A 21,926-nucleotide genomic window follows, 5' to 3' on the forward strand; every position below is an offset into this window, starting at 1 on the left:
GACACTTTTGCTGCCTTCATCCATGATCAGGCAGTCATCTGGAGATGAAGCGTCGGGCTTAGCCGCGCTTTTTGTTAGTTTTGACATTTTCGCCTGCCTAATGCCTTGAGCATCCCCCCCACGTTTCCTCTTAGGGTTAACAGGTCTTGATGTTTTGTTGCCAGCCCTTGTCTGAGGGAAGGTAGCTTTGGGGTTTAATGAACCCAAGCCTGCCACAGCAGGGGCACCATTAGTAAAGCCATTGTCCTCCTTAGACCTCGTGCTATCTGGTGGCGTATTGGGATTTGTCTCAGTGTCTTCAAGCTGGGGCGGATCACCGCAACCGTGCCCCCTATCCTGTTTGGGGATTTAACCAGGGCCAGTGTGCCAATAGATGAACGTCTGGCATACATTGGTTCTGTTGAAAGGCGCCGCTCGGTAATAGCGATTTCGTGTTCTAATACCGAAACGGCTCTGGTAATGAATTGGTCCAGAGTACCAGACACTGTTGCTGACCCCACTATTCGCTTCCCTTTTCCTGTCATTTTGCCACAATACGCAGGTTTACACAATAATTAGCAGACTAGAATGTTAAACAAACCCAGGAGCAATGATCAAAAAATGCCACAACGTCTTACAGAATCACTGTTTGTTGAAGGGGTGGCCCAGCCCAGCCTTGTCCAGCCCCGGACGGCCACAGACGGCCCGCCCTTTGCCCGGGCTTCGCCCCGGTCTGCGCCCCGCTCGCGTCCCGCTCTCGCGTAGGTGGGCGTGTCTCAAATAGTAATGGGGGAGGGATCGGGAAGAGGCCCCCAGCTGCAGGCAATGTTCGCTGCGCAAGGTCCGCTGGTCCTCGCAGTCCCGATATCAGATTTGGCAGTACAACAAACCCTCGGCCCTCAGTGACACCCGGTCTGCTCCTCCAAGCCAGGGAAAGTAACTGCAAGTACAAAGAAAATGTCCAAGCTTACGACCGGCTCCCGCGAAGCGGGGGCCGTGAGGCGTTATATTTCGTAGATGGGAGGGATCGGTAAGAGGCCCCCAGCTGCAGGCAATGTTCGCTGCGCAAGGTCCGCTGGTCCTCGCAGTCCCGATATCAGATTTGGCAATAAAACAAACCCTCGTCCCTCAGTGACACCCGGTCTGCTCCTCCAAGCCAGGGAAAGTAACTGCAAGTACAAAGAAAATGTCCAAGCTTACGAGCAGCACCCGCGAAGCGAGGGCCGCGAGGCGTTATATTCCGTAGATGGGAGGGATCGGGAAGAGGCCCCCAGCTGCAGGCAATGTTCGCTGCGCAAGGTCCGCTGGTCCTCGCAGTCCCGATATCAGATTTGGCAGTAAAACAAACCCTCGTCCCTCAGTGACACCCGGTCTGCTCCTCCAAGCCAAGGAAAGTAACTTACTGACACCTCTTTGACAATGGTCAGTCTTAATTGCAGGGCCACATGCTTGTTCAGGTTCAGGCCTTATATTTTCAGTCGCTAGCTGGAGACTTTCCAAGCAGAGTGGATTTATCTTTGTGTGCCTGCTGTTGGAGACCACCATGTCCCGAGAGCAGTGGGGCTCCGAGAGCCAGTTTGGGTGGTTTGGCAGCGGGCTGGGCAGCTTTCGCCGAGGTACTCACATGCTCTTGCCTGGAATCGGGGTCAGAGTCCATGCTAACCCTACTGCTAGCCAGCAGTTTTGGTACATATGGAGGCGCTGCCTGTGCCTCTGTGTCCTCCAGTTCCTGTTCGGGGACTGGTGTCTTCTCCCCAAAGATGTCTGGTGCGTCTTCTGTGCGTCGCTGCATGGTGGTGTGGGCCAAATGATGCTTCCTTCGCTCCCAAAGTGTTTTCTTTATCCGGAACGCCAAGCACACACCTCGCAGGAAGTCTCCTTGTGTTCCTGTGATAAACAGAGATTGCACACTTCGTGTTGGTCTTTATGGGATTTATTCATGTGGCACTTGAGGCAAAAACTGAAAGCCGTGCTATCCCATCCCTTGTGGACATTAGCATGGAGGCAAAGAAGTTTTGAAAGGCTGAGCCAGCGCTTGGAAATGTTCAATAACGGTGTTGTTGGAGAGAAAAACAAGGGGCGCTGCCATGTTGGCGTCCTGATGGCGGAAAAAAACAATCTAACAGAGGAGTTGAGGTACATGCGCAATACACACCGGAGGAGTCACTATACCTCGTGACTTGAAGACTTCTTCTAAGAAAAACAGCGTGTAATTTTCCGAGCCCAACACTAGATGGAAGGATAATGCTAAGAATAATTATCTATGGCAAACACATGCTACAAATATTTGTTTTCTGGACTATTACTTTATCATAAGAGAAACAAAGACAACTAAAGATAATGCAAAAGGAAAGCTGGGCAATGCTTATATAGATAGAAAGGAAAATGGTTCTCTTGGAAATATTATTTTTGGAGTAGTAATTAGAGGTTTAAGGAACCAAAAACTGATCAAACTAGCTCGTAAGTAGTTAGAAAAAAAATCTTAACATAAATACGATGCTTTTCAGAGAGACATAAGTTATTAGCAGCAATAGAAATATATCACAAAGTTTATTAACAAAGACGAATATGTGAAAAAGAATGATTTACAGTATGTCGAAATTGACATGGTGTACCAGGCGAGACAGGAAAAAACATGTGCATAAGAGCAACACTAGTTGGTCATCTGCTTAGAAAGGTTACTAAATAATCAAATTTTTAGACGTTTAGTTAATATGTATAAATGTCGATAGCATGTCATCGCTAGCTCTCTTTGAGGGTCATCATCGCAACAGATGAATAAGGGAAGATATCAAGAATATGGCAACATTTTAACATGGTCTGTATTTATTGGTTACTGAAGCCATGGTTCTAAAAAAAGGTATTCAAGGAAATACTCAGAAGATGCACATGCAGGACAATTTAGCTCAGGTTTAAGTGAGTCTAAAAAAGGAGTCAATATTTGAATGCTAGCAGCCTGAAATCATGAATCGCAAAATGCTCCATTGTGTTTTGCTCAGGACTGTAAATGAATTGAGGGGTACTACCAACAATGAATGCTCTGCACAACTAAAGACAACCACAGTGCAGCGCTAAAGAGTTCACAATCTGAATGCACAAGTACATGCAGAAGGAAACAATAATATTTTGTTGAAAAAAAAAGGATTAAAAGTGTGCATGTAAAGTTGCTGATTTTACACGTGTGAAGTATGTCAATTTAACTGTCAGAAATAAGAAACTCTTGGGGGCAGAGATAATCCATTTTCATTGATTAGATTGTCTGCGTACCTTTTTGCGTTTGATCGTGTTCGTGGTCTAACCTTAGCTTCTTTGAACTACTTGAGTTCTCTGTACTATAAAAGAAACAAGCAAGAAAATTAGATTTTAGAGTTGAAAAAGTACAAAACTAAAATATCTTACATGTACTCATTTTCTAAGACCTGAACTGGGGATCATGGATAAGGAGTGCCAATATGTGTTGATTGGTAAGCACAAACAGGCAGAGGCTATACTAGGCAGTAGTTTTCACTTAATGACATAGTAACCCTCGTTCATTGTCTAGCAATAAGGTGATCACCATTCAAAGGCCATATGCTTTAAAAAAAAGAAACAAATGTTTTTAAAGATTTGCTGTTTAACACAGCTATTTTGTCAAACAGTCAATTATTCTTTGAGAAATTGTCTGCAGCACATGGGGCTACTTCACTGAAAACCACCCATTGCTAAGAAGATTTTCTATGATGCTACTAACAGTCTTTAGCTGGTATGAAACCTTGAATCATAGGATATATAAGCTTGGGCCTACCGGATTTCTGGTGTCAATACCCTCAATGCAGTTCCAATTGTTTCCCCTATGCATTGGTAAAGGGCATTTAAATTGATCCACAGCCAAAATGCATCAATGCCAAATGTTCACACTATCAGATATTCCTTATGTCACCTCCATAATGACTACATCTATTTAATCAAATACCTAAAAAGAATATGGATGCTGATGTTCTTGTTCCACTGTACAATTTCTCAAATCATAACATGTTCCAGGGAGCATTTTGTAGCCCTGTCCAAGGTTACACTGAATTTCAAACAGTAGGCAAGGAACAAGAGCTCGACTGGTATTTTTTTTGTCTTTTAACATGACATGCTAGGCATTCAAGACAGAAATATTTGCTTAAATTATAGGATGAGCATACAAATCATGGTAAAGTTCCCAAAGAGAATAGCTGCTTCGGTTTGCAATAGTAAAAGAGGTGTGTAAAAGAGGAATCCATTGGAACCTGCTTCTGCTGTTCCAATAGACTTACTCTGCTCTCTACTAGCAGCAGTACTCCACAATCAGAAGCTTAAAGATGCAAACGTATGGTAAAGAAACAAACAAACTTTTTGTGCTTGACTGCTCCAGCAAGAAGCTTAGCTTGAGAAAATTTGTTCTTGTTTTCAGCTACTTTTACAGATGGTTTCTTCTCTACTTCCTTCTTTGAATCTACATTTTCACCGGCTTTTGCAACAGCACTGTGGAACAATAGTTAAGGATAACACGCAATATGGTATACAAAAGCCACAGTTCAACTAGACTTAACAACCTAACATCAAAGTAATAATAACACATACAATTTTTACATAATGATTGTGGTTGTATTTCACAATAATCAGGGTCAACAATGAAGACCTGCACATATACAGACTCAAAAATATTGACTACCAACTTATTGTCAAGGTAAACATTCATAGGGAAGTATGGATCTACTTGCATTAACAATACATTGGTATTCTATATTGTGGGCTCAATGCAAGTGCAGATTGTTATTTATATTTTACTATTAAGCTAGAACACCAATGTTTTCTCAAAGGTTTGGCAGCTTCATATAGCAGTACATGTTTTCACATTTGTACCAGACTGCAAACCATAGAAGCAGCTTCAGAAAATTAAGTTACACACCATCAGAATCAACCGCGCACATGTTATCAACTCTGCAAAGATGACTCGTTTACAAAATACAATTTGCACAAAAAATTGTGGATGTATTGTCTCGGGACTGGTCAAAGATTGAAAATGGTCCAAGGAACCAAACTTGAACCAATACAGAAATAGTATCCATGTTAAATGGTACTTATTTATGTTCTCTAGCCAAGTTGTTGAAAACAGTCAATTATTGCACCTGCGATGAGGTGGTATGACCAATGACTAATGTGCCAAACGAAGTGTAGATGACTGGCCAAGAAAACAACACCTATATGGACACTGTGCTGTAACCTTCTTATCACCGAAAGCTTATTAATACGAACTCAAGATGCAGCTCGAGTTTAATATTTAGGACATTCCCACCTATCTGATTCACTTTATTTACGCTTGTTATATTTTGATTATGCTTGCATTTGAATCTCCTTTGCACATCATTTGCTGTCTTTTTTTTTGCAACAGAAGGAATTTGCCTATGGTTCATCACCAATTAAAATCTCCAAGCATATAGTTTATTGCAACCCCACAGGCTTTAGTGGTGCAAAGCAAGCTAAAACATGTGCAGTCTTTCTAGCCAGTACATCATGTATCCAATTGTGTCCTTCTGCATACAACAACTATTGAAAGAATGCAAATGGTAAGCAGATCATCTATTTATGACAGCTTTCTGCACTGCCTGTAACCCTCTTGAAGCATGGCCAGACTTGGACTAATTCCACAGCTATACTCTACAGAGTGGTTTTTAACCTGTGTTTCGGGGAGCCGGGGGGTTCGTGAGGCTTCTTCAGGGGGTCTGCAGATGTTTTACAGAATTAAATAGTATTCAAATTAATAACTGTAAATTAATAAAGTATATACAAATAAAGAAAAAAATAGAAATTTTGAAAACATTTTTCAAAATTTTATTGTGAATTAAACTAAATCTTACAATATTTGGTCATTTGTTTGGTGTATGCATGGTTTTGTATTTTTGTGCATTGTTTCGAGGTTCAAATCATAATCAATTGCTAAGGGTGGTGATCCCCAGCTTACATTAATGACTCAGGGGGGGGGGGGTCCCTGGATTCCAGTAATGATCCAATGGGGGTCCACAGCTCTCAAAAGGTTAAGAACCACTGCTCTACACTATCCATGAAAAATGATATATACTCTCATAGAGCCACTATTGTAGAATTCCAAGCACTGCATGTTGGCCCACTACTAGCTGGAGTGCAGCACTGTGGGCAGTTTAAATAGTATTCTGTGCTGCAGACTGATTTTATTCTTACCATAAAGCTCATGTTTGGTGAACTGAAGAGCATGATGGAGAGCTTGTCAGGATGCAGAGAAATGGGAAAATGCTGCACTTCAGCTCTTTAATGCGGTTGCTCCCTTGTAATCCTGCCAACTACCAACTGCAAAAGTAGGAGTAGCTCCACTCGACTCAGATGCATTTTTATTTCTACCTCTTTCACTTTTTCACTTACTACAGAAACCCTACACGACTGAGAAAACAAAGATACCAGAAAAAGGGACAATAACAACTCCCTCATCTGCAAGATCGATTTTGTTTGTTTATTTCTAATTCTTTCAAAGGTTCGGAGAGGGGACAGCAGAGCTTTTTAATGGAGATGGCCACTACTGAGTCACTTTGATAAAATACCAGTGCCTTGGCCTGGACCCCTATAGGCTGACTATCTCTAAGCAGCATGTGTTCCTTCAGAACCTAAACAGCTGGGTTAATGCCACAGCCAATTAATATATTGAGGAGGGGATGAAAATATGGACAATGTTGGTGTCCCATCTGTGAAGCCGGACACAACCTCATCTCACAGATTCTAAAACGAGCAGTACCTCCCATCCCATGGCTTTATTTGATCACGTCATCTGAACCACAATAAGACTTCACTTATGAGTAAATCACATATTTGGGTCTAGAATATGTGAAAAACCATGTGTGCATATACCAAGCACCATGATCTCCTACACTCTGAACTCCTCTGGAACTGCTCCCCTTCAGTAATTCCTGCCCTGCTGGATTAAAACATAAACTGTTGTTGTCGACCAAGTGGGAAAATTCAATCATAAAAAACAAACTCAGAAAAGACATTGAAAAATAAAGTTAAGAACAGCTTTTGAGGGGATTGGAGGTCACTTTTTCAGTCATGGCACAAGTGGAGCTCTTTTCCATGAGTTGGCACAGAAGGCACAGTCCTCGTTGCAGCTCCCTCGGTTGCTGCAGGTGCAGCCCAGACTTTGGTTAAGCATTTCTTTGCTGGGTCCAGGGACAGTAGGTCAGTCCTTCTGGACTGCAAAGAAGACAGAAGGAGTGATTTGTGTGTATGGGATGCCTCTTTTATGCCCTATTCACATTTGTGGGATGGGAGGACTCATTAGCCATCAATTGCTCTTAATAAGAGCAATTGACCTCTAAGGAGAAACAAGACCGCCAGGTATGGAGTTAATCCTTACACAGGGGAACAGCCTGGTGACTCAGGTGACAATCGGCTGCAGATAGACAGGTAAGGTTAAGACAGGTTTAGGCAACAAGGTGGTGAATTTCTATGAAAAGTTACTTTAAATCCAATTATAGCAATGAGTCAGGTTTATTGTGACAATTAATTTTATACCTAGTAGTAATATCTGTGGTGGTCCTAAATGGGAGTTAGGAATTAGCGGAGTGGCTGGTGTAATTCCATGTTCGCCATGGGATTACCAATCTTGATACAGTGAAGACGACAAATTCAAGTTTTCACTGTCAGGACATGTAAAGTTTCAATCAGACCCATCTTTCTTTTTAATACCAGGCACACTACCTTCTGAACTACTAAGGTGTGCCTTAGGGGTGACAAAAGATGCATCCCAAGCAGATTTTTTAAGACCAGAATGTAATCATAAGACAGAAAATGTCTACTTCGCAGGTGTCCTCTGTTTTGAGAGATCGTTTCAATAAAGTAAAAATTTTAAAGATATATTTATAAGGAATAATTGACCATGGGGAGCTAGGTTTAAATTCTTGTTCTTCACCAAGTACGTATGTTAAGGCAATACATGATTTGGAAATACCTGTGCAATTCTATATGTACAATAATATAACATTTGTTTAAAAAAAATAGGGAGCAAGGTTTAAAACTATGGAACCTTTTGCTGCATTTAAAATAAGCTTCTGCTCACTTATCCGCTATGTTATTTTCTATATGTGATGGATACTTTCATTGCTGCCGATTTCGAAAAAAGGAAGGTCTGGGGCATGGCCGTATCAACTTGGGCAGTTTAAAAGCTGCCCAACTAGCCTGTCTGCCTACACCAAGGTGTCCACTACCCGTTGAAGCCGATCCGTTAGCACCTTCACAAAAACCTTCCTCTCTACAATGATCAGGGATACCGGGTGATAGGACATGCAGTCCTCCTTCGGTTTCCCTTCCTTATAAATGGGAACTACCAGTGCGTGCCGCAGGTCTTCGTGGAATGATCCCTCAGTTTTAGCACCTTTGTATAGTTACCCCAACTAGGGCATCACTTGCGCCCTGAGAAAACTCAGTGGAGAAGCCATTTGAGCCGGAGGCCTGGCCCTTCTTCATACAAGTAAGGGTCTCAGCGATCTCGGAGTCTGAGATTTCCATGACTAGGGCTGCACAATCCTCCCCGTAAGCACCGGGAGGTCTCGGACAAATGCCAACAAACCATCCATATCCCTTGTGTAGGAAAGTGCCTCTTTTTGACATGGTCACTTCCACTTTTTGCCTGGTATCTGATGCAATTTTCACAGAAGTGCACTGGGATCCAGCTATCCAGGTCCCCAGTGCCAAATCTCTTTCCATAAAACAGTACAACTGTTTCACCAATTGGCAATACCTTTAGCACCCCTTGTAAGTCCCTAGTAAGTGGTACCCCTGGTATTTAGGGCAAAGAGGCTCAAGAGGATCCCTAAGGGCTGCAGCATGTATTGTGACACCCTACGGAACCCCTCAGCACCAACATGCAAACTGCCATTGCAGGATCTGTGCCAAGGAGCAGTGAAAATTGAAGACACAGCATGGCACACCTCCTGTGTGCGATGCTGGTAGACACTGCATGCAGCATAGGTAAGTCACCCCTACAGCAGACCTTACAGTCCTAAGACTGGGTTTACTATACAACATGTGTGGACATCTCTGCTTCAGCAGATATGCCCCTATGATATCCAAGTTGATTCTTGGATATTACAAGTAAACATGGACGCCATTTTAAGAACATGTGCTGGACACTGGTGTTTACGAATTCTCCAGCTACATGATGACTTCACTGAAACTATAGATGTTTGGTATCAAACATCTCATATTAATAAACCCACACTGATTCCAGTGATGGATTTATCAATACAAGCACCTAGAGGGCACTGTAGAGGTGCCCCCTGAAAATCTACTGACTACTCGTGTACTGTCTGGTGTAGACCAGCCTGCCATCACAGACAGGTTTATGACCCCTGCCGGTGGGAGCCCGCACTCTCTGTGGGCAGAAACAATGCCTGCTCTCACCGGAGGTGTTGTTACCTCCTCCAATTAGGATGGCTAAGTGATCAGCTTATCAAGGCTGGAGGCTTCAAAGGTATCTGCCACCTTTGATATGCGACCCACGGCTTCCCCAGACAGGGGAAATGCCACACCCTGCCCCAGGCCTATTTGGCACCAGGACAGGTGGGAACATGAACTAGTCAGGAGGCACCCCCCCCCCCACCCCTCAGGCTAGTTCCAACCCCAAGGTGGGCATCCTGATGTGGACACGACTTTTAGAAATCCACCATCTTCGTTTTGGCAGAATTAGGCTCTCTGGGTCAGGATTATGCCCATTTCCCACAGGAAGTGGTCATTGGCTAATACCTGTCACTCCTAGTATCGCCCCTAAATTGAGTACTTAGGTGGCACGCCTGACACAAGGAAATTTGATTTGACGGATCAAGAAGAGGACACAAGAGTCGTAAGACAAAGTGAGAACTGAAGATTGCTGTGGAGTTTTGGCACAAAACCCTGCCAACCTGCACCAAGTCTCGACAATTGTGACCAGTGACTCGTCCTGTAGTGGACCAGCTTCCAAGAACCTCGGGAGACTGCCAGCCCTTCACAAACTGCCAGCAATCTCCCTTGGAGTAGAGGAGCTACTCCCCTGCTCCGCAGGCACCAAGAAGCTAATTTCGGTTCACTGAGTTGCTGCTCATGAGCCAGCCAGCTGCTGCACCCCCCCACCCCCCAGGAAGAGGTACCTGGGCACCTGAAGATCAGATCATCTGTCCCCCACCAAGTGACAGGACACCAAAACCAATAGGAGCCACATAAGACCAATACCTGGGGTACTGGATCCCTTGCAGCAAGACCAGACCGTGAGAGTCCAGACTCTGAGATAAAGCAGCCATCGATAGACGTCAGCACCACACCGGCCCAATTCCAGAGACACCCTGCTGTCCTGATTTTGCACCCTCACCTGGCGAGCGCAAGGCCCTCGGATGCACCGAGGTCAGCAGACCTTTCCACTCTGCACCCAAGCACCTCAGCCCGGGTACCGATGAACTAGCTATGCCCCTTGTCCCCTTGTGACCAGAGCCCCCTGCTGGGAGCTCCCAGACTTGTCTCCAAGTCCCCATTGCAACCTGTTTCTAGGTGACCCCCCCCCCCCTTCTTTCTACCAGCGTAGCGCACACAGCTACCAACCCGACCAGTACCACTGCACCCAGACGCCCCAGGGCAGGTACTGAGTAACTGCTGGTGGTGCTATGGACCTTGGCCCTTCACCACCCTACCCTCCTGAAGAAGACCCCTAGAAACCGATCGCAAATAACTATATGTAACATATGCCTTTCCTCCCATAGGGAAGCATTTGCTGCGTAAAGATGCATTTTAAGTGAAACATGTACTTACCTGTTAAAATTCATATTTAAAAAGTACTTACTTGATAATAACGTTCTTGGTATCAACATTAACATAAAAATAGGAGTTATTTTTCAAAATTGGACTTGGATTTATTATTTAGTGTGTCTCATTTATTGCCAAATGCTGAGCACTGCCCTCTAATAGGCCTAACTGCCCACCCACACTACCACAAAAGAGAGAGCATCCGGGTTATCATTTGTGCCTATGTAAACCAATTGGGGTTTGCCTGGACTCTTTACACAGTGTGCCTCATTTTGGTCCACTATAGAAAGAGCCAGCTTCCTACACCCGGGGAGCTGTGAACTGTACACCTAACTCGTGTGGGCCACCATCACTCAAGCGATGGCCTCTGCGGTCTCCACCAAGGACCCATCCTTGCACATTAGTCCCCTGAACCACCGCTGCCCCTCCTCCTGCTTTGCCAGCTAGGCCAGTAACTTCCCTGCCTCGTCTCCAAACTTATATTGTTGCCCCTGTTTAGCCCACAAATGAGTTCTGGCTCCCTGGCGGGCCAACACTCGATACTCTTTACATGTCTTCTCAACCTCGGCTGCCAGTTCTGGCACTGGGTTGACAATGAACGCCGCCTCTAGGTCGACTAATTTGTTCTCCAAGGACACAGTCTTTCTCCCTTTCCGTCTTCTTGCCCACTCTGCAGGCCATCAAATGACACTTAATCATGGACTTATAGGCCTCCCATAACACCACACCTGAGGACACTGCGCCTTTGTTTTCCTCTTGTGGTCTCTGCGGCCAGCTGTTTCCTGGCGTCCCAGTCACTGAGCTCCCAGGGATCTAATCTCCATATCCCCCTGCTGTGCCAGTCCCCCCTGGTATGACACCATCATCGGACAGTGATACGAGATTCCACTTTGCAAATAAGTCACCTCCCTCCAATGTCCGGATTGATACCCGGGACCAACAGATAGTCTAACCTGGAGAGGAATTTCCGGGCATTGGCCACATAGGAAAATTGCCTAAGGTCAGGGTGTTGTTCCAACCACAGGTCCACTAACCCCATACACCTAAAAAATGTTGCCAGGTGTGACTCTGCCTTCGGGGGGATTGGGGGGGGGGGGGATCGGGATTGCATCACCATGACCACCTACCTGTACATAATCTGGTTGAGGTCACCCCAAAGGACACGGTACAGTCGCTAACTAATTTCCCATACGTGTCAGACCTTCAGATTGCAATACTGGTGAGAGGCACCAAGAAAGGCCATCGCCCTGCACCAGTATTGAAACACCCACGTTTTCAAGATGTGAAAGGGGACTGTCTTCCGGACACGTATCCCCACTCCCTGGAAGCCTTTCAAGAATTCAGCATGATCCACTAATCGGAAGGTACCCTTTTAGAAGAAACCCCAGTATATTCCCCGCCAGATGGGTTTTCTGCAGCAGTATCACATCTGAGGCGTGTTTGGAGATACATTTCTTCACCACTCCACTCTTAATACTGCTCCCCTGACCATTGACATTCCATGAAAGAACTTTCGGGCCCTTCCCCGGTCACCCCCAGGAGGCATCCCTAAACTGTTCCTGTGCCCTATTGTTAGGCATAAGCATACTGTGAATTAAGACTTTGCCCCTTCTGCCACTGTTAAATTAAGAACCAACCCTTCCCAAACAGCCTAACCTGCCGAAATAACCCCCCCCCCCCCCAACTCCCTAACCCACCCTGTGTCCTCGTGCAGGGAGTGTAGAACCTCTCACCCCCCAATGCTCAAGGCACCCGTTGCCCACTCCCCAACACATCACATTGCAACCTGCTCATTCTTGCTGTACTGCGGTAACGCCTTGCGCCACGACCAGGCCATTCAGCCCATCCATTGGGTTGTCATTCTTCACTGCAGGACCCATTGTTACTGGCATCAACCATTAAACCCCTCGGGATCTCAACCACCGGTTCGACCTCTCACACAATCTCATCTGCGGTCATGGGGGTCACCATCTCCCCCTCTCCTCCACCAGAGGCCTAGTCACTGTCTCCCAAATCTGGGGAGTCTCTCGCCAGGGCATCCCACTTGTTATTATTAGCCAATGGGTGACCCTCCTGCACCTCCTGGACTACCCTTGAGCGCTTTATCGGTGCCTGGTCCTTCATGGGGGGTTCTTCTGCCTCTTCTCCTGGTTGAGTGGCTGGATCTGCGTTCTTGCCATTCCGTGCTGCCGGATAGGCCAGCTAACTCGGGTGCCGGGTAGCATTTGCCCTCCAGCCAATCCCATACCTCTGCTGGGGAGACAAAGAAGAGAGCCTCTCCTCCAGCTGTAACACAGAGCTTTGCAGGGAAAAGGAGAGCGTATTTTAAGTTCAGACTCCTCAGGTGCCTTTCCACTTTCAGGAAAGTTTCCCTTTGCACTGATGCAGTATAGTCCCAAAAAATATTAACCGGATTGACCTCAACCTGCCAGGGACCCCTTCCATGTGCCTCCTACAGAATAAGATCCCGGTCCCTGTAAGCAGTCTAGATAGGATTGTCTTGAGGGAACCCAGGTGAGAGTGGCTTGCTCGGGTCCCTGTAGGCCCTCTATATGGAGTACAAGGTAAGAGCCTTGCCTTCGAACACCTCTGTAAGTAGCCACTGCTCCACAAACAAGTCCATACTGGGGCCCTAAGCGAGCTCCGGGACCCCAGTGATGTGAATGTTATTAAGTCTAGCGCCGCCCTCTGCATCATCTGCATGGACCTTCAGGTGTCTGATGTCTGACTGCAACTGTATGATCTGTGCGTCATGGCCCTTGACTAAAAGGGTAAGATCTATGATGGAACTTTCCACCTCCCCTACCTTCACTGCTAGCTTAACGGTGATCCCCCTTAGCAGGCCCAAATTCTGTGCCACAGTCTCAATTTTCTGTTCAAGTGCCACCTTTGTGCCGAGGATGGCCACTAGGATTCTGAGCGTGCCTCAGGTGGTGACCCCTCCGCCTTAGCGCAGTCATCCAGCTTAACGCTGGGGGTCATGGACCCCTGCGACCATTTAGCCTGCTTTGGGCATAGTATTATATCTGGTCGGTGCTTAGTCACTCCCCACAGTTGGGCCCCTCCGGCAAGTGGCACACAGGAATGTCCTTTCACCCTTCCTGCACTGAAGTGATCGGGATCGGTGGGCGAAGGTCTACCACCTCCACACCCCACAATCGGAGGGACCAAATGGCCAGCAAAGTCTTTCCAGGTCTGGTCAGGTTCACTTCTGCTCTCCAGTGCTGCTCCCAGGATAGGGTCATATGGTGTGGAAGTGAGTCTCAGTACTTCCCCGTACTTAGTTCCATCAGGCTCTGGTACGCAAGGTCCCTTTATCACTCAATCCTTACCCCAGGCGGGTCTCACTGCCTTATCTGAGATCCAGCCCATGCATCAGGGCCAGAGGGGTGTCACTCTCAGTTCAGCGCCCCCTTCACTTCTCACTCCTTGGGGCGCCTGTAAAGGTGCGTCATCCACACGTGCTCACTCACCCCCTTCTTCAAGACTCTTCTGAAGGTAGAATATGGGATGAAACATTTGGCATCATTACAGGCTTGTACTTGTAAAAAGTAAAGCGGTAAAACAACAAAAATCCTCCATCCTACCACAATTACCCAATATGCATATTTAATCATTACCGTCCCATCTCTAAAATAAATGCTGTGTAGGGGTACTAGAAGTTGTACAACTTGGGTTGTAAGAGATGTGTAATCTTCACTTTTCACTTGCTCAGAATGGGGACTGTTCTGAAATAGAGAGGTCAAGTTATGCAGCTGAGGGGCGCCAAGGGATAGCATGGACTTAGTATTGAGGGAACTCAGAAGTGTGGGGGATCTCATGGTTTTGATTAGCATCCTCCACAAAAACGTCCACCCCTGTTTGCGACAATGATTTGGTTCCCTATTAACAATATTTTCTTAGAACTGCAACCAGGAACCTGGCCTTTTCCACACAGGAATTTAGAACTGAGTCAGTTAATCTAAAGAATATTTCACTACCCCACCCTCTCATCATGCCCACACACACCAGCTACTTCCCATCCATATGAACACATTCCTCGCCTGCGAAGCAAAACCCTGCTGTTCCACCCAAACAACGTTAAATTCACTGTACTTACTAGTTGAATCACATAAAATGTTTCTCTGCTATCACATCAAATTAGTGCCAACCATTTAAATCTCAAATTCTATCACTGGCATATTTAATCTTCCCACCAAACCTCCCACAACTGAGATACTATCAATAAGTGGGTATTCTGTCATAAAAATCCTCAGGACTACTCATTTATGCAGCATGTACTAAGCATATGCAAATGTGGGGTCTCGTATTCTTGCTTGCTATAGTGACTGTTCTGGAAATGGATGTTTAAAATACACCATGAAATCTACTTACTACTAGACATGTGTTTGTTGCTATTTACCATGCCATGGTGATTGGTACTTTTGCAAGAAAACACATTGAAATACCTAGTCCTAAGGTGCATATTTGATGTTGGATGTAGAAAGGGTAAACTCAATACTTGTCGATAATGCAATGTAGAAAAAATGTGTGATGTTCATCTTGTCCCGTAATCAGTACTATAAATACTAGTTTGATGTTCTGCATCTTTAATGGTTCATATCTCAGTTGATGTACATCAATGACCATAAAATGAAATGGGCAATAAAGGGATGGGTGGGTAGAGAGGAAATGTTTACTGAGGCACAAGCTGGTTTTAGATCAAGGGTTAGAACCTTAGACCAAGCAGTACACCTATACTTGATCACTTGCATACAACAAAAAGAAAGTCATTGTTATATTTAATCTTTGCTGACTTGAAGGCAGCTTTAGATCTTGTGGAACAGGTGAAGTTATGGAGATCCTTGGTATAGCAAGGGGTAGACATAACTCTTGTAAAGCAATAGTGGCGCTTCACACCAATAACACAGCCAGGGTTAGATAAGGGCCGAGAGGTGAATGTAGCTAAACTTTACCAACTAGAAAGGGTGAATTGCAGGGCTGTATATTATCCCCTCTTCTTTATTGTCTTTTGTTAAAATGATGTTGTAGATTATTTATTGGAAAAACGTATTGATGCCCCTATAATAGTAGGACGAAAGGTCCCAATCCTGCTGTTGGCTAGCAACGCACTCTTGTTGGCCTAAACAGAAAATGAAATCTATAGGTTACTAAAAAGATTTGTAGAATACTGTCATAAGTAGGATTTGACAATTAACAGCAACAAGATAGCGTATGGCGCTGAGAACGTCCCCCAGGAGTAAGAGGAAGTTAATGGTAAATGGTGAGGACAGAGTGTGTTAAGCAGTATGATTATCTGGGGATACAGTTTACTGAGCAATTACATTGGGGAAAAAAAGTCACATACTGAAGGCAACTACAGTTTTATACCAGACCTCAGGTTTTTTTTTTTAATTTAGGCACAAGGCAGGTGCCTAGAGCATCAGCACCATTCTTCAAATTAATAAGCAAAAGGCAGAAGCAGCAGCACTCTGTGATGCAGAGCTTTGGAGGTACGAGAACTTATATCTACTGCACATAGCTGAAAAAAACTTTCTCAGGGTGTTAAGATTGGACCCTGGCTAGCACTTTATGCGGAGCTCAGCCTCATCAATCGTTGAAGTAGCAGCCATGAAACCAGTGTTAAGTGGTAAAAAACCCAAAAGCCACAATCTACCTAAAATTCCTGGAAGACTCTGATAAAGTCGGCAGTCCGAGTAGGAGTACTTGATTGGCTCATGTGAAAAGCACATTGAATGAGCTGCAGCTGGGGTTTCTATGGACTGACCAGAGTAAGGTAAGGCGAGATACTGGAGAGCTCATAAAGGAGTGTTATTATGCGTCAGGTGGGAGAAAAAAAGTTCCATGATAAAACTAGGAAGTATACTGGGGGAGTATTCAATAGTGGGGACAGCCCAGGGAGTATGCTATACCTGGACTTGATTATTTCTGAACCAAAATGTACACTATACGTCAAGTTCATATTGGGTATTCTGCCAACTGGGATATATCTTGTAAGATGCTCAAGGCTCACCATGGGAAGCGAATAATGTGACTGTAAGTTTGTGGGGGAATATTAATTTATTAGACTTGTTTTTTTTGCACAAAATAAGACCTAGCACATAAAAGATGGCTTCTGCCCTTATTTAGATTGTACAAGACCAAATCTATTGGATCGGTACTATCATTTTGTATTAGGACAGACGATGAACATATTTTTAAGTCAATAGCCTCGTATTTATGGGCAGCATGGCCCAATATGAAGGAATTGCCAGCTGCTGGTAGAAAGTGATCAGGTACCGCAAGGAATACATACTGCTGGCGGAAATATGCTGTAAAAATGCTGTAAACAATATTACTTTTAAATGGCAATTTATGGTGGAATCATATTAGCTATAATTAAACTATTGTTATGCAATTGCACTTTGTTAGGATGTTGATAGGAAGCGGCAGGTCAAACAGATATCCCTTTCTACACTCAACAGGCTATATGTGCTAGACACGAGACTGCGGTTTTATCTGTTTTAGGGGATTTATTGAATGTTTTTATTTATTATTGTATGGCTGAAAGGTGAAACAATAAATAAACTTTACTTGGACAGAAATGGCCAATACAGGTCAACTTTGAACCACCTACACTTTGTAAATTCCAATTTACTGTCTCCATCAGCCTGTTTTTGAAACCTTTCTTACAAAATACATAACATGACAATGAAGAAGAAATATTTTAAACAAATGAAGACACAGAAATAAAAGCATTAGAAGACGCAAAAACGATTCTTCCAAAAAATCTCCTACAGAGGTAAGAAAAGAGAGGAAACAGAGGTGCGTATAACAAAAAGGGTTTGAGGGAGGGAAGGAAGGAAAGAAGGAATAGCCTGCTTGGGGCATATGAAGAGTGAGTTACCCACAGTTATGCATACAAATTGTGGGTTAATGGGCAAGCTTTGATTTCCTTTAAAAAGAATCATTACGTTACCATGAAAATGCCTGCTAAGTATTTTATACAGAGCATAATATTGATATCTGGTCTTTCTCCAAGCACTCCCAGTTTTGCCAGGTAAGGGTAAAGAATATGTGGGGACTTACTCAACACCACATTGGAACCAATAGTGTGCCCTGAATCTGGTCTGGTGGGTCCAAAGTCAAAATCCTACCCACTACAACGCATAGCCTTGAACTGTATTAAAACATTTTAAAAAACAAAATTCACACAAAATGGATTTTTACACTTGGTTATGTTATGTGAGAGCCAATTTGTTCGAAATCCCCTTTTTTTTAAAAGATGAAACTGAGATAAATGGGCCAATAGTGAGCCACATATCTAACGTACACTACTTTGACATTTCAATACAAAGGATATCCTGTATTCATTTAACTCCTTCATATCTTCTTCCCTTCTATGTTTTTCAATTAGTTCTTGTTTTCTGGAAATCTCATCCAGGAAATTGGTCTCCTCTTCATCCAAGCCTCTTACCATATTTTCTAAACAAAAAATGAAGAACAAAAAATTTACAATACAAATATTTTTGTAACCTTGTACAATTATGGTAAACAAAGTATGACATTTCACACATCTTGTAGTTTTATAGTGTTAAACATTTATTCCTGCACTTATTCAAGATGCAATAAAGACAATAAAGATAAGAACAACAAAAATAAAAAGATGTGAATGGCTAGAGTCAGAATTGAGAATGATAGACTGAGGAAAATAGAAATAATACATACATGGCAAAGGGAGCATGACACAGCCCAGCTCTCAAAAGAGGTGAAGTAATGCTTGTGCCCGCCCACAAGCCACGCGCGGAGAGGGAGCCATGAGGGGAAATGCTGCTGCCGCTGATCACTGCTTGTAGGGACTGAATTGAGCTGAGCTGATGGACCCAACGGAGCTCTGGGGCTACCTATTTCAAAACGAGTCGCTGCATTCTTACAGCCCCCCCAACCCTGATCTGGTGCAAGGTTGGTCTCCATACCACGACAGCCCTCGACAAGGACTGCAGCAATGTTGCAGCATCGTTGCTGCTCCCATCGATCACCACTGTACCTTGCCCGCTCGTGGAGACAGGCGGGTGAAAGGCAGGGCGATGGGCAGCAGTGGCTGCAGGTGCTGCTCTTGCGTTTGGCTGATGTGTCGTACCTCTGGGCCTGCCATGGCAGTCTCCTCAGCTGTGGTACTATTTCCAGCTGTAGGGGAGGGCCCTCCAAGCCTAACAGGGGTATTGGCTGACAATTGAGCTCTGGGCGGACAACTGAGCTCCCAGACTAGGCCCATTCTACCAATTTCCAATAAGCGAGCGGGCCAACATTAGATCGTCAGCTTTGAGGACACCCACTATCTGCCATCTTCTGCAATCTGCTACGGCCTTGGCTTGTGTGGGTGGAAGCGGCGGCTCTACGGGACCAGGGGGAGGAGGTATGTGGACAATTGCAGTTGTTGTGCTGCTGGTTTTTCCTGGTTCTGCTGTACCTTGCCTGATCTGTTAGCCTTGTCACTATTAGTATGACCTGACATTCTTATTGGGGACAAGACCCTTCCTGCCGCCCTGTATCAGTTGGCTTCTTCTCCCACTAGGGAGACCTGATTGCCCGACAGTCTCCAGGGGGTTGTGACATTCTGGGGATAGCCGCTGCAAGTGATCATAAGTCCCAGGATTCCCCGGCCCTATTTCAATTATGACCATGGGCAAGCTTAAACTGGCACCAGCAAAGGACAGTATTCTGAACAATCCTCCAGCAGGTACAACTTTAGACTCCTTTTTGGTACAGGCAGTTAGCATCGTCAACAAGAAAACTGAGCAGGCTAAAAGGCGCCTATTGCTCGACATGGGGGAAAGGCCTAGTTTTGTTAAGTGTTGCCCGTCCGTGCCCATCAGAGGCCGGAGTAGGCTGGGCTGGGCAATTCCTCTAAGTAGTGAGGTGAGTGCACAAGTTATTCATGGGAAAACATACTGTGATTCCATCTGCCCAGGGCTCTAGAAGTTCCTCCATCATTTCGTCTTCCTTTGAAAGCATGCTCGAAAATGCTTTCATGTTGGTTACATCTGAAATTGAAAGTACTAAACGGAGATTGTCCCTGGGCCAAACAGTATCGTCCCTACATATGCCTGGTGGCCTCGAGAACGATGACCTTATAGTCCCTGTGCCGTTATCGCCAAGTATAACAATTGTTAATCCCACCTTTCATGATAATCCATCTGTGGCCTTGCTGATCGATAAGAACCTCATTGATACTGTCGATACTGTTGATACTGCAGACTCCCAGCAAGTTACTGAAGCTAACCCTAGCACCACTAACTCGGCCCAAAATGTAAAGATTGCGGGGGGAAAAGGAAGAAAGGTAACACCCAGACGCCTATTAGTAAGAGAAAACAACCCCCTCGCATTAATAAAACCCAACCAACCCCTCAGAGCATGTGGTTACGAGGAAAAACCATAGTAAGCGGGATATCGGCTAGTATGAGCACACAAACAGACGACTTACAGAATAGTATTGTTGATCTGACTATAACTACAGCAGAACCTAATTCTATGTGCACACAAACTGAGCCAATATTTGTAAATGGCACACAAGGAAGGACAAATGAGAATCTAATTGACACTATTTAAGCATTTGAAAAGTCTAATGGCTAAACAGTTTAATTACATTTTTAAACGTTTGGATAGACTGGAAAGCCTGGTGAAGAAAGAAGATACTAAAAGAAAAGGGACCATCATTATTGATCAAAGTAGGGGTGAACGACTATTGAAAGATATGGAGACAATTAACAAAGGCACTGCAGGGGGAAGCGGTAATTGTACTACACCTGGCGTAGACATATGTGAAAAGTGTAATGGTAACAAGAAGAGTTTGCCCTGTAACCCCATGCTTAGCACTTCGGTTAGTACATTGCCATTGCCAAACGCACCTCTGGCAACTAAACCTTCTTGTCACACTTCATCACCAATAGCAGTTCTTCCTACCCCACCTGTGGCAGCACCCATAAAATTTATGTCATACCCAAATAATGAGCCTATTCTTGCTACTCGGGCAAAAAAACATGCCGATACTGTACTTAATTTGCCGCCAGAAGCATGTCCTTATGTTCTAGTTTTAGTTGGAGTTCCATCACCTGCATGAAGACCAAAGTGAGTCTTGGGATCAACTCAAGAATAAGTGTATTGATTGGCTATTCAAGTTTAAGGGGATGGGTATGGAGACTGTTAACAAAATCCTGATGGTGCGACGGGTGGGATGGGTAGGACCTTCAACTAAAAATACTATGGGTGATTGTATAGTTGTGGATTTTAGACATCCTTCTTTGGTGAAGGGTATATTAAAATGTAACACTAACTACTTTAGTACCCCAATGGCCATAACTTCATTACCACTCGGCTTTTTTTATAGACCACCTCAAAGAACCCACTACTCAAACACTTCGATATAGCCTGTACATAACCGGTTCGCCGCCCTGTCTGATTTAGAGGGACAGGACTGACTACCGAGCGAACCCTCGAACACTGTAGCACAATCTCGGGATATACATATGGGCAATCAGGTCATGATCAGACCCAGCTCTATCGGGAACTTTCAAACGGTGTGCCCGGTAGAGCTGTTGCCTTTCTGCCCTGTTACTAGTGAACCCATGTCTACCGATCAACACCTAAAAATATTGAGTTGGAATATTGCTGGCCTAAAATCCAAAATGAACATAGTAGAGTGGACCAACATGGTTAGCAGTTTTGATGTTTCAGGAGACATGGAGTACTAGTAGTTCGTTTCTTGAGGGTTTTGTTTGTTATAATAGTACTGTTCTTAGCCCTGAAGCCGGTCGACCTAGTGGGGGGTTATCCACATGGATAAAGATCACTGCAGTAAGTAATACTAAACCCTTGGAAACAAATGATAGTCACTTTCAGGCCACACTCTATTCGAATGGGATTACGATATGTTTCATAAATTTTTATAACAATGATTTTAGATCACTGCCCAATAGGAATTTTATTATCTTATTTGATTTTATTGATAATATGTTAGAAGAAAAAAAGTTTGGTAAATTGGATGGAATTTGTGTGGGAGGTGATTTTAATGCGCATTTGCACAAAAGAATGGACAATGCCTTAGTTATACCTGTCCCGTTAATTCCGTGTAAAAGAGGGGAAGAATTGTATAATAATCTATCGACCAG

General features: G+C 44.4%; 1 protein-coding gene across 2 annotated transcripts in view; it reads right to left on the bottom strand.

The window, feature by feature from the left end:
• PSME3IP1 (proteasome activator subunit 3 interacting protein 1) overlaps positions 1-21,926 on the bottom strand; it is a 118,048-nt gene that overhangs the window by 36,815 nt on the left and 59,307 nt on the right. For both annotated transcript variants that reach the window (XM_085637602.1, XM_085637603.1), the window contains exons 4-6: positions 18,121-18,243; positions 4,336-4,468; positions 3,247-3,311 (exon numbers count right to left, since the gene is read on the bottom strand). In XM_085637602.1, the coding sequence (XP_085493728.1) occupies positions 3,247-3,311; positions 4,336-4,468; positions 18,121-18,243 (321 nt within the window). The remainder of the gene's footprint in view (positions 1-3,246; positions 3,312-4,335; positions 4,469-18,120; positions 18,244-21,926) is intronic.

Source organism: Triturus cristatus, chromosome 12 (assembly GCF_964204655.1).
Source record: "Triturus cristatus chromosome 12, aTriCri1.1, whole genome shotgun sequence".
In the NCBI taxonomy this organism is placed as follows: domain Eukaryota; kingdom Metazoa; phylum Chordata; class Amphibia; order Caudata; family Salamandridae; genus Triturus; species Triturus cristatus.